The sequence below is a fragment of the Canis aureus genome, chromosome 27 (assembly GCF_053574225.1).
Source record: "Canis aureus isolate CA01 chromosome 27, VMU_Caureus_v.1.0, whole genome shotgun sequence".
In the NCBI taxonomy this organism is placed as follows: Eukaryota; Metazoa; Chordata; class Mammalia; order Carnivora; family Canidae; genus Canis; species Canis aureus.
Genome location: NC_135637.1, coordinates 27,522,179 through 27,534,253, shown reverse-complemented (window position 1 = coordinate 27,534,253; position 12,075 = coordinate 27,522,179). Strand labels below are relative to the sequence as shown.

The window sequence follows — 12,075 nt, the reverse complement described above, 5'->3', positions numbered from 1 at the left end:
GATGGGAAAGGATTTCCTGGGTTTAGGGTGGTTGGGCTGGGTCTGGTGTCTGTGGAGTGCTTATGCTGGTGATGTGAGGGGTATGCTGCTCACACTGAGGGAGCAGCGCTTCAGGCTGGTGAGAAAAGCCAAGATGTGAGGTGGACAGCCTGCAGAGAGGCTGTCCTGCCATACTTTTGGTCAAGCTGGCTGTAGAGTAGGTGATAGCACTCCTCTTCCTGCCACCTCTAGGAAGCCAGAGCGGCGCTCCTTCCGCGCTTATGCAGCTGTGCTCTATATTGATCCCCGGATGCGGATCTTCATCCACGGGCACAAGGTGCAGACCAAGAGGCTCTCCTGCTGCCTATATAAGCCCAGGTAGGGGCCTGCCCACCCTGGTCTGCTGTTTCCCTTGAGCTAAGGATGGGGCCTTGGCTCTAAGTCTGGGGCATTGTTGGAGTGATGCTAGGAGTGATGATAAGAGGCTCTGACAGTGTTGTCTGCATTTGGGCCTTTAAGCTCCTTGATTTACTGCGTAGAAACTTCTAAGTCCTGAGGGAGGGACACAGATGGCTGATGAGCTATGGAGGTTGGCTCGTGAAGTTCATTGAGTATGAGTGCCTTCTGTGACATGGAGGGTGCTCTGCCTGGCACAGTGAACTGTCTGAGCCTCTCAGCTTCAGGGCCAAGGGGCCTATAGACACTACACAGGAGAACAAAGGCCCTGGCTGATTGCTGAGATTTGTTTCTGCTGTGGGATTAATGACACACCTGGTGAGTAGTGGGGTTGCTTATCAAAGATGGGAGCAAGGGGCAGGTGGAATAAGGAATTGAGTTGTTTGCTAAAATAACTTTGTTTTTAACTCATCATGAGTACAGTGTAACTTGGGAGGAGGCAGGAAGGCAGGGTGCTTCCCGCATTGCTCATGTTGCTGCCCTACCCCACTGCTGCTTGAGTCTTCAGGTTGCTTTTTCCCCTGTTCAGGATGTACAAGTACACATCAAGCCGTTTCAAGACTCGTGCAGAGCAGGAGGTGAAGAAAGCTGAGCATGTAGCACGGATTGGTAATGCACAAACCCCCACCCCCACTGGGCAGGAGGGGGATCAGGTTGGGGTTGTCCGGGGAATACTTGTTGTGGCCAAAGCAGGATCCACAAAAAGCTCTGTCTAGCATCCAGAGGCAAACTGTTCTCCTGAACCACTGGTCTAGTTCCTCTTGCACCCCTCCCCCTGCATGCCAATCCTTTCAGCAGTTTTTCTCCCCAGATTCTACTTTCTCTTCATCAGCCATTTATAGGGACTTATCTAAAACAGTGTCAGTTCCTTGGCTTGCCCAGAGTGAAGAATCTCACACTATCCTCTGGCCCAAATACTTGTGAAATTGGTTTTTCTGACTGCAGGGCAAAAATCTCAAGGTCTCTCATGCTGACAGGGCTTCTTGGCTGCTTGATGGAGAGTGATTGGCTGAGGACTTTGATAACTTCCAGCTCCTGCTGAGGATGTAACTCTGTTGCCTTGGATAGTTTTTGACCTGTTCTGGTTCATTTGTAAAGTTTAAAAAACATGTCTCAAGTATAAATAGTGCCTGTTTTCTTTGGGGCCTCCAAACAAAAGGATTTTCCTTTTTGTACTGACTGCATTCCAGCCAGGGAGGCTGCTCTCCTAGCACTCCTGTTCCTTGGCGGTGTACATACATCTTGTTTAGCAAGTGCTATACTGTGGCATTCAGGATGGAAGACTAAGTGTTTTTGAACCTTTGTGATCTTCACTGTGATTTCTTCTGGATTTCAGCTGAGGAGAAGGCACGGGAGGCGGAGAGCAAAGCTCGGACCTTAGAAGTTCGCCTAGGTGGAGACCTTACTCGAGACTCAAGGGTAAGGCCCCTGATCTGTACAGCTCTTCTCTTGCATTTCTGGCATTAGTATCTCAGAGCTGGCCTGGGATCAGGCTAGTCATGAACTCCTTCTAAAGCTGAAAAATGGGATGTTAAGATGTTTCCGTAATCACTGTTGAACACACTGTGTGGCAGAATCTTGGCCAATCATTTATTTCAACATCCTGACAACCATATAAAGTGACCACTGGTAGTATTCTCAGTTTATGGAAAGGGAAATTGAAGTGAAGATGGTCACTTGCCCCAGGTCACACACAGTAGGTAAGGGGTCTGAGCAGTTCTCTTTACCACTCTCTGACATACATTTCTGTAGACTTACTATTTCAGTTGGGAGTGTTTGTTCTTCAAGTCAGCCTAGTCAAGTGAAGCACAGCTTCTGAGTTTGTCAGTTTGAGTTTTTAAAGAAGTAAATCTCTTAAGTGTGGTTTTGAATCCATGTGATTTAAAATGAGAAATTTCAGATGTTTGTTATAACATTGCTGCGGCCCAGAGCCCCTCCTCCACTCACCTGGTGCCATTGTACATTTTCAGGTGATGTTGAGGCAGGTCCAGAACACAGCCATTACTCTGCGCAGAGAAGCCGATGTCAAAAAGCGGATCAAGGAGGCCAAACAGCGGTGAGTGCCAGGGCTGGCTTTTGTTTTTTTTTTTTTAGTTATATAGCACTCATTATTGACAATTAAAGAGCTTGGGGAATCTCTCCCCACCCTGTGAGGTTGCCATTTTATTACAACGATTGCTTTGAGAGCACCATTGATGTTGTGATCCCAAATGCTTGTTAAATGCCCACTGCAGGTTTTTTTCCTGAGCTAGGAAAAGGCAGAGTGGGGCCAATCCCTGATAGAGAACCCAGACCTTCTTTCCTGGCAACTCCCGTTCTATCTTCCCTCCCTCTCTTTCTTCTTCCTTTCTTATTTTTTCTCTCTCTCCTCTCTTTTCTTCTTTTTTCTCCTATTCATTTAAAGGATTTATAAAATGCTCATTTGTATGAAACTTATAAAACACATACCTTTTTAAGAAATACGACTTTAAAACTCGCTTATGTTTGTACCATCTGGTAATATCTACTCTTAATATTTTACCCCTGGATACAAATGTGGAATAATGCATAGGTTGAGTTCTGGACCTTTTTCGTCTAGAATGGGTCATCCTAGCTAATTAGATTATCTCCACGTCTCATCTTATGTTTGGAGCTTCTTGGGTCTCTGGATTTTTTTTTTTTTTAAACTTTTTTTTTTTTTAATTTTTATTTATGATAGTCACAGAGAGAGAGAGAGAGAGAGAGAGAGAGGCAGAGACACAGGCAGAGGGAGAAGCAGGCTCCATGCACCGAGAGCCCGATGTGGGATTCGATCCCGGGTCTCCAGGATCGCGCCCTGGGCCAAAGGCAGGTGCTAAACCGCTGCGCCACCCAGGGATCCCGGGTCTCTGGATTTCAATTCCTGCATTGCTGCTGCTTGGCCTTCCTGCCACAGGCATAGGTTTCCGGATTCTTCTGAGTCAGTACACTGCTCATATATCTTCTTTTCAGCTCCATGATTTTGTTATTTATCTCAGGAGAGTCTCTTCTAAATGTTCTTGTTCTGGTGAATTTTTTACTTTTTAAAAATTAACTACTGTCACATTAGTGGAGTAGGTATAACCTTGTGTTTAGTCCACCATGTAACTATCTTTCCAGAGGTTTGCAGCAGCTTCAAAGTATCCCATTCATACCTAAACCCATCCTGTTTTGTAACCAGAAGCCAAAGTCCTATGCTTTTATGTAGGGATGCGTAGAGTCACTGTGCAGCACTGTATCCCTATCAAATCTAACAAGTTACACATTGACTGGAAATGCAAAACTTGCATGTTTTTTTTTCTTAACGTGTCTCAAGTTTAAGCTTAAGCTAGCATATCTTAAAGACCATGGTGTTTTTGTATTAATGGGTTGATCTGCTTAAATTCATCTTGTGTCTTCTCAGAGCACTTAAAGAACCTAAGGAACTGAATTTTGTTTTTGGGGTCAACATTGAACACCGGGACCTGGATGGCATGTTCATCTATAACTGTAGCCGCCTGATCAAGATGTATGAGAAAGTGGGCCCACAGCTGGAAGGGGGCATGTGAGTATTGCCCAAAGAGAGTTTTTCAGCCCTAGGCAGATGACAGGATGTGTTTGGTCAGTGGGGTGACAAGAGCTCTGTCATCTTCTCCCTGTAGGGCATGTGGTGGGGTTGTTGGGGTTGTTGATGTGCCCTACCTGGTCCTCGAACCTACACACAACAAGCAGGACTTTGCTGATGCCAAGGAGTACCGGCACCTGTTGCGGGCAATGGGGGAGCATCTGGCACAGTATTGGAAGGACATTGCCATTGGTAATTCCCTTTCTGTTCACTTCCAACCTTAGGATACTCTTAGTGCCCAATGGTGTAAATTTAGGAAGAGTGAGAAGCTGCCTCCTGATATGTTGTGTGGGTGTTTGCTTTCCAGCCCAGAGGGGAATCATCAAGTTCTGGGATGAGTTTGGCTACCTCTCTGCCAACTGGAACCAGCCTCCATCCAGTGAGCTACGTTACAAGCGCCGGAGAGCTATGGAAATCCCAACCACCATCCAGTGTGGTGAGCTGGTGGTCGGAACCTCCTCCTGACTCTCCACCACAGTCCATGAGCCTTTTTTCTCTTTCCCCTTGCGGGCCTCCTGACTTGACTGACATTCATGGACTTTTGGTCCCACTGGGGTTGAGTCTGTTTGGTGATGGCCCTGGGAGCTCAGTCTTGGTGCTATGTCAAGTCCCACCTGTCCCTCCTGAATGAGGTAGAAGGTGTCTTGGCCAAGCCTCACTTGGTTTGATACCACATTGTTAATGGTGCGAGTGATGATTGAGCCAGTATCCTTTTTGAGGAGGTGGAGAGGCTGGGAACATTGAGAATCCACAATATAAAGTGGCTATTCTTGCTGGAATCACTGAGAATTACTGTTCTGCAAGGAAGGCAGGGTTGTAGCCTGAGTAAAGATCTTTGCATGGAAAGTTGGGAGCATCTTTGCCTTGGGAACCTGCTTATAGATACTGTTAGTGGGCATGACTGATGTTTGTGGGGATGTTTTCTGTGTCATAGATTTGTGTCTGAAGTGGCGAACCCTCCCCTTCCAGCTGAGTTCTGTGGAAAAAGATTACCCTGACACCTGGGTTTGCTCCATGAACCCTGATCCTGAGCAGGACCGGTGAGCACTTGCTCTAACAAGGAGATTGTGGGTATCTTCTCTCTCCCCCACTGTATTCCTTCTACCCTTTGGGCAAATAATTTGCTGTGCATCTTGAGGTCAGTGCTAATATCCTCATGTCTCTGTCTTGCTGCAAATAATAAGTGCTCTGGAAGTAAGAATAGATGTCTGTCCTGCAGTGAGTATTAATTCTGTACATTTGGGAACCTTGAGGTCATTGCTGTGGTGAAAGCATGGGTTGGCTAAAGAGGACCGTGTCCTGCCTAGGGTTCTGTTTTGGCACAACCTCCCTAACACTCTCTTTCTACAGATGTGAGGCTTCTGAACAGAAGCAGAAGGTTCCCCTGGGGACATTCAGAAAAGACCTGAAGACACAAGAAGAGAAGCAGAAGCAGCTGACAGAGAAAATTCGCCAACAGCAGGAGAAGCTAGAGGCCCTCCAGGTGCGTGTGTTGTGGGCAGTGGGCAAAGCCAGCATTGTGTCAGGTCTCTCTGGGATGGAACAGGAACCTTCAGTGGCTCCCTGGTTTTTGAGTACACCATGATCATCATTTTTAAAAATCAAACTGCTGTTTTATGTATTCCAACGTGGTCAGAAAATAAGTATTCTAGTATAGAGGTAACCACCACTAACTGACAATACCCTTCTAACTTTTTATGATTGCTTGTGTACACATGAATATATATAATAAAGTGGAAATCCTATGCCATGACATGTCACATTTTTTTTTAGTGCATACTTTACTTGGGATATTTTTCTAGAAGTGAATTTGAAAGGGTCAAAAGGGTTTGTAAAATTTTGTGGCTTTTTATAACTACTTCCAAGTTATTCTCCAGGAGATGTACTAGTTTGTTTTTTTTGTAAGCAGTGCATTTATTTTAAAGTATTTTTTGCAAATTTGACAGGCAAAAATATACATCTTATGATTTGAATTTCTTATTTTTGATTTGGAGAGTGTTTTACTCTGCTATTTGTTTCAGAATAGCTTATTCTCATTTTCTTAATTGATTTGTCAAGTTTTTGAGACATATTTATGGTATTACTCCTCGATCGTTTTTATTTTTATTTTTTTAAAATATTTTATTTATTCATGAAAAACACAGAGCGAGAGAGAGAGGCAGAGACACAGGCAGAGGGAGAAGCAGGCTCCATGCCAGGAGCCTGATGTGGGACTCAATCCCGGGTCTCCAGGATCATGCCCTGGGCCAAAGGCAGGTGCCAAACCGCTGAGCCACCCAGGGATCCCCCTCCTCTATCATTTTTATTAGAAAAAAGGCTTTTTCTTTTCTGGCTTCTTTGTGCAGATGTTTGCACTAACCTGGATGTCTTACACCTGCCTCCCTGCCTACTGAATCCCACTTGTCCTTTCTGGCCTTTTCTATCATACGTTTCCTAACTTTTCTGGCTGCTTTTATAGGAATTTAGTCCATTGACACTTTCTCCTGGTCTCTCAGTTGCTAGATTAGTCACATAGAATCCTGATGATTTAGTGTTTGTATTTTTTGTCTCTCCAATGAGAGTGAGTCTCTTATAATAGTAGGACTGTGGTCTAGGTTTTCTTTTTTATTTGCCCACTGTCCCAGACACAGTAGGGATCCAGAGAGTTTGCTTGAATGTACCAAGATATACAAACAACTTCATCATTTTTGCCATGCAGAAAACCACACCTATCCGCTCCCAAGCTGACCTGAAGAAATTGCCTTTGGAAGTGACCACCAGACCTTCTACAGAGGTAAAGCCAGGAGGTGTGTGTGGGGGGGTGGTTGGTGACTTTTCCTTAGGTGTCTTGTGCTAGGATAAGTGTTCTCACTCTGTTCCATTCTCTTTTAGGAACCTGCACGTAGACCTCAGCGACCTCGGTCGCCTCCTTTACCTGCTGTGATTAAGAATGCCCCAAGCAGACCTCCTTCCCTGCAGGCTCCCAGGCCAGCTAGCCAGCCCCGAAAGGCTCCTGTTATCAGCAGTACCCCTAAGCCTTCTACCCTGGCAGCTCGGGAGGAGGCCAGTACATCCAGGCTGCTGCAACCACCTGAGGCACCCCGAAAGCCTGCTAACACACCGGCTAAGACTGCGCCCCGGCCCACTCCTATGGTGCAGCCACTGTCACCATCTCTGCTACCCAACGCCAAGAGCCCTCGGGAGGTCCCTGCTCCCAGAGCCATCAAGACTCCAGTGGTCAAGAAGCCAGAGCCACCCAGTAAACTCTCCCCAGTGAGATGCTTTTCCTCTTCCAGCTCCAAGCCTACCCTCAGTGGTCTAGGAACGGTATCAGGCTGTGTCAAAGCTGTACTGGGGGAGCCTTTTTGGAGATCAAACCTCAAGCTTCCTGTTGCCCCTAAGGAGGAGTCTCAATAGCCAAAGGGACTTTCTCTGGTCAGGGCACAGAGCATGTTGGTTTCCTGTCCAGGGAGCTCTTCAGTATTCCCTTTGTGTTTTGATCTGCCATAAATTTGAGTCCCCTCCACCAGCTTCTGTGGTATGGGCATAGGTTGGCAGCCTGGTGAAAGCCGTGGTGGGTTGCAGCAGTGGGCAGCATGTTTCAGGGAGGGCACAGCTGGTGCCAGGGAGGCTAAAGGAGAAGTAAACTGAGAAGCTCCCCCTATGACAGCTTTGAGCAAAGGTCCTTGTGGGCACAGGGACCAGGAGGTTGCTGTATACTGAGTAATGTCAGGGGAGGCTCAGCTGTGGGGTAACTGAGAAGCACACAAGTGTTACTGCTTCTTTAGGCCAGATGGAATCTTTTGCTGACAGAATCTTCAAGGGCTGACAGGGCCCCTCACATTCCCTCTCCTCTTGCTGTAGACCACTCCTGGTCGGAAGCGGACTCTTGGGGTCTCTGATGAGGAAGAAGCTGAGGAAGAGGCTGAGAGGAGGAAAGAAAGGTCTAAGCGGGGCAAGTTTGCTGTGAAGGAGGAAAAGAAGGACTTGAATGAGGTAGGTGGTCTGAGGTTAAAACCTCCTCAGGGTTGCAGTCTGCACCAGGTCTGTTTCTGTTTTGATTTGAGCCTTCCAGAAGCCCAGTTCATCTCTGTATAGGATCTTGGTCACACAGGTGATTTAGAAACATGGTGTCAGGCACGCTTCTGAGTGAGACTGGCTTTTGGCTCTCATCACAGGCTGGAGGTCACCCACAGATCAGGGAGGCTTGAAACCCTTTGCATCCCTGTGTCTGTGACTTTCGTTTGCATACTGTCTTGTTTATAAAGGTGGCAGAAGGGATCCCTGGGTGGCGCTGCGGTTTAGCGCCTGCCTTTGGCCCAGGGTGCGATCCTGGAGACCCGGGATCGAGTCCCACGTCGGGCTCCCGGTGCATGGAGCGTGCTTCTCCCTCTGCCTGTGTCTCTGCCTCTCTCTCTCTCTCTCTCTCTGTGTGACTATCATAAATAAATAAAAATTAAAAAAAAAAAAAAAAGTGGCAGAAGGGTTGACACTCAAGGTTCTGATTTAGAGAGCAGGTCTTGGTGAGACATGGAGATTTAAATGGTGACATAAGGGACACCTGGGTGGCTCAGCGGTTAAGTGCCTGCCTTCAACCCAGGGTGTGATCCTGGAGTCCTGGGATCGAGTCCCACAACGGGCTCCCTGCATGGAGCCTGCTTTTCCCTCTACCTGTGTCTCGGCCCCTCTCTCTCTGTGTCTTCATGAATTTAAAAAAAAAAAAAGTCACATAAGACAACATGAAGTGACAGCTGATGACCCTGGATTGCCAAACATGCAAAAATATGCTTATCAGGGTCACTGGGGATGCTTTTAACACTAACCTTGTTCTCCTTGCAGCTCTCAGACAGTGCTGGGGAAGAGGACCCAGCTGACCTTAAGAGGGCTCAGAAAGGTAAATTCGGGGAGGTACTTGGCAGCCTGTGGGGGAAGGGGATAGCGGGACCCCTCAGCCAGCAACAATTTATCCTGAAGGTTCTTGGAGGCTTTCCTGGCTCTGGGCTCTTGTGTAGCAGTGGTTCCAAGTCTAGTCCCGAGAAGAATTCTGAAGATAGCACACCCTTCTGTGTATTTTTAGCACAAATTTCTTGGCTTGCACTTCTGGCAGTCACTCATCCTGCTGCTCTTTGGCACCCTCATGGCAGATGGGGAAGGAGACCAGGGTGGCTGGGCTCCATGTTCCTGGCAAAGTACTGGCAAGCATTTAGGGGTTCTTGTCCCAGCAAGTCCTTGGACTGCCTCTCTAGGTGGCCCTAGCTGAGTAGGGAACTCCGTTAATTTTCTGACTCCCACTCCATCATCATTCTCTTAGATAAAGGGTTGCACGTGGAGGTGCGTGTGAACAGGGAGTGGTACACAGGCCGTGTCACAGCTGTGGAAGTGGGCAAACATGTGGTGCGGTGGAAGGTGAAGTTTGACTACGTGCCCACAGACACCACTCCGAGAGACCGCTGGTAACGCCCCTTTCCAGAAGCCCACAGAGTTGTCCAGGCCAGGGGGGTTCTGTCCCAGCCTCCCAGCAAGCGGCCCATCCTGGGTGCCTGGGGCATACATGACAAGTGCTTTGTGCCTCCTAGGGTGGAGAAAGGCAGTGAGGATGTGCGGCTGATGAAGCCCCCTTCTCCGGAGTACCAGAGCCCTGATACGCAACAGGAGGGTGGGGAAGAGGAGGAGGAGGAGGCAGCAGTGGCAGCACCACCGGCGCCGCCAGCGGCAGCGGCCCAACAGGCTGTAGCCACGGCAGAGCCCTCTACTTCTGACTGCATCCGCATAGAGCCTGACACCACTGCCCCGAGCACCAACCATGAGACCATTGACCTGCTCGTCCAGATCCTCCGGTACATGTGTCTTCCCAGTCAGGCTAACTCTGGCTCTCTACCTTCTTCTTGCTATTCTGAATTCCTCTTCCCACCTTCTTTCTTTAGGAATTGTTTACGGTACTTCCTGCCTCCTAGTTTCCCCATCTCCAAGAAGGAGCTGAGTGCTATGAATTCAGATGAGCTAATATCATTTCCTTTGGTGAGTTTAGCCTTTTATTTTTATTCTGCATGGTCCCTCAGCTTCATGTTTATTGTGATTGCCAGCTCTTGTGTCATTCCCCCCCCCCCGCCATTTTGCTGCCCACCTCCCCTATGCCCCCTCACAGCCTCTCTTTTGCTGAGAGAAATAGAAAACGTGTAGAAAAAAGTGCCAAAGCTGGCTATGATTGTGGTATGCAGAAGCCAACCACACCATTCATAAGATGCTGGGGCTGAGTCCTCACTTAGGGACATCAGGCCTGGTTTGACATTTCCTAGAGTGTATTTGTTTTCCTCCGCCTCAGCAGAGGGAGTAAACTTGTCCCAGGCAACAGTGAAGAACTTAGACTTAAAGTGCCTAAAACTTGACTCTTACAGTGAGGTAGAGATGTGGGTAGTGTTTTTTTGTAAGCACTGGGTGTTATGCTAAAGTGGCACAGGCCCTGTGCTGGATCTCTTAATGAGCAGCAGTAGAGAATCCTGCCTCCCAAGTGCCTTATGATTCAGTAGAGACTGAATTTTTACTAGGTAGCTGGACATGAGACTGAGAGCAGTAAGTGCCATGGAAGCAGTTGGGCTGTGGCAGCCTTGGGGAGGGAGCAGCAGTCTGAAGATGTGGGTCTCTGCAAGTGCCTGTGTAAGTGACAGGGAAGATTTGAGGCAGGGCGACTTTGTGAGCAGGGGTTCAGAGGGATGGAAGTTCCCAGGTCAAGGCAGCAGACTATGTGGTGAGCATTTAGGGAAGAAGAGGGCCCTGAGAGTCAAGATATGGTACTTTTTGAATGTCTGATCTTAGGGGCTTGGTGGTTTAAACCTTGTATAAAATGGAGGGCCAGCAAAAGTTTTGAGCCAGGGGAATTGTCATTCTGAACCTGGTCTAGGGCAGAAAAACAAACTTTTTCTCTAGAGGGCCAGTTAGCAAATATTTTCAGCTCTGTGGCAGCTAAACACTATGACACTGCAGTAGACCATTTGTAAAGGAATGGATGTGGCTGTTCTGTAGTAAAGCTCTATTTACAAAAAGAGGTGGCAGGCTGATTTGGCCTGGGGCTCTAGTCTGCTGACCCTGCCCTAAGAGGATAGCTCTCATGGCAGTAGGTTTGGGTGAGATGGGTGGATGGAAGATGCCGAGGCAAGAGGGCCAGTTGAGTTGTGAAAGGTCAGAGATGAGGGAATGGGAACTTGAGTTAGAGTGGTGGGAGTGGACTGGTGGGTGAAAGGGCCATGTCAGAGGTGGTTGACTGGAGGCAAATGATGGGGGAGGAGGCAGAGGCCATGTACTTCTTTGTGTCTCAGGCCTGTGGGAAGTGATGACAAAGCTATTAACTGGGAGAAAACAGTGGGGGTAAGAGCGGTGATAAGTTGTGATTTGTGTTGGGCTGGGAACACTGGCTATCTGCATTTCTGGTGATGTTTAGTGCGCAGGTCGAGATCAGGGATGGGGCACTTGGAGGGGTGGGACGGTTAGGGCTGCAGATGGAATCTGGGAGTTGTCTTCCTCAAGTGGGACAGATATGTTTATGTTTGGAATAGCTTAAGTTTTCTAGGGAAGAGTTTCTAGAGAACAGAACTAGAATTGAAACTGTAGATATTGGGCCCTTGTGTGCCAGCTGTGTGTTTGATGGTTTCCAAAGAGGAAGAGATAGGGCTTTTAATCTTCATTTTACTAAAAAGAAAAAAAGGAAGTATTAGGAGTTGAAGAAACTGAGGCTCAGGTGAAGAATCTGTTGTGATAGAACCCAGATTTGAATCCAGGTACTACTACTTTAGGACACGGGGCTTGCCCTTCTTCCAGTACTGCCTTGCTTCCCATGAGAGGAGAGGGCAGGTGCAGGCCGAGGAAGCTAGAGGATGGCAGAGCTCATCAGAAAGCTTCCTCAGAAAGCTCTGTGTCTCAGCTCTGGCCCTTGTTGAGGCTGCAGCTGCCCTCTGCAAATCCCATGAACAATCCACTAATTAGGATGCTTAGGTAGGTGGCCTGGCATCCTCTTGTCAAATTTGTTGCTTGTGGTTTAAAGTTGTTGCCAGACTCAGAGCAAAGCC

At 47.8% G+C, this 12,075-nt stretch overlaps 1 protein-coding gene across 5 annotated transcripts in view; it reads left to right on the top strand.

Annotated features, from left to right (window-relative positions):
• The window catches only part of MORC2 (MORC family CW-type zinc finger 2), a 41,807-nt gene that overhangs the window by 25,195 nt on the left and 4,537 nt on the right, over nucleotides 1-12,075 (top strand). For all 5 annotated transcript variants that reach the window (XM_077874345.1, XM_077874344.1, XM_077874347.1 and 2 more), the window contains exons 9-24: nucleotides 232-357; nucleotides 965-1,044; nucleotides 1,772-1,854; nucleotides 2,406-2,491; nucleotides 3,836-3,976; nucleotides 4,074-4,228; nucleotides 4,344-4,472; nucleotides 4,971-5,076; nucleotides 5,387-5,519; nucleotides 6,735-6,809; nucleotides 6,908-7,288; nucleotides 7,880-8,011; nucleotides 8,855-8,909; nucleotides 9,327-9,468; nucleotides 9,592-9,852; nucleotides 9,940-10,033. In XM_077874345.1, the coding sequence (XP_077730471.1) occupies nucleotides 232-357; nucleotides 965-1,044; nucleotides 1,772-1,854; nucleotides 2,406-2,491; nucleotides 3,836-3,976; nucleotides 4,074-4,228; nucleotides 4,344-4,472; nucleotides 4,971-5,076; nucleotides 5,387-5,519; nucleotides 6,735-6,809; nucleotides 6,908-7,288; nucleotides 7,880-8,011; nucleotides 8,855-8,909; nucleotides 9,327-9,468; nucleotides 9,592-9,852; nucleotides 9,940-10,033 (2,179 nt within the window). The remainder of the gene's footprint in view (nucleotides 1-231; nucleotides 358-964; nucleotides 1,045-1,771; nucleotides 1,855-2,405; nucleotides 2,492-3,835; nucleotides 3,977-4,073; nucleotides 4,229-4,343; nucleotides 4,473-4,970; nucleotides 5,077-5,386; nucleotides 5,520-6,734; nucleotides 6,810-6,907; nucleotides 7,289-7,879; nucleotides 8,012-8,854; nucleotides 8,910-9,326; nucleotides 9,469-9,591; nucleotides 9,853-9,939; nucleotides 10,034-12,075) is intronic.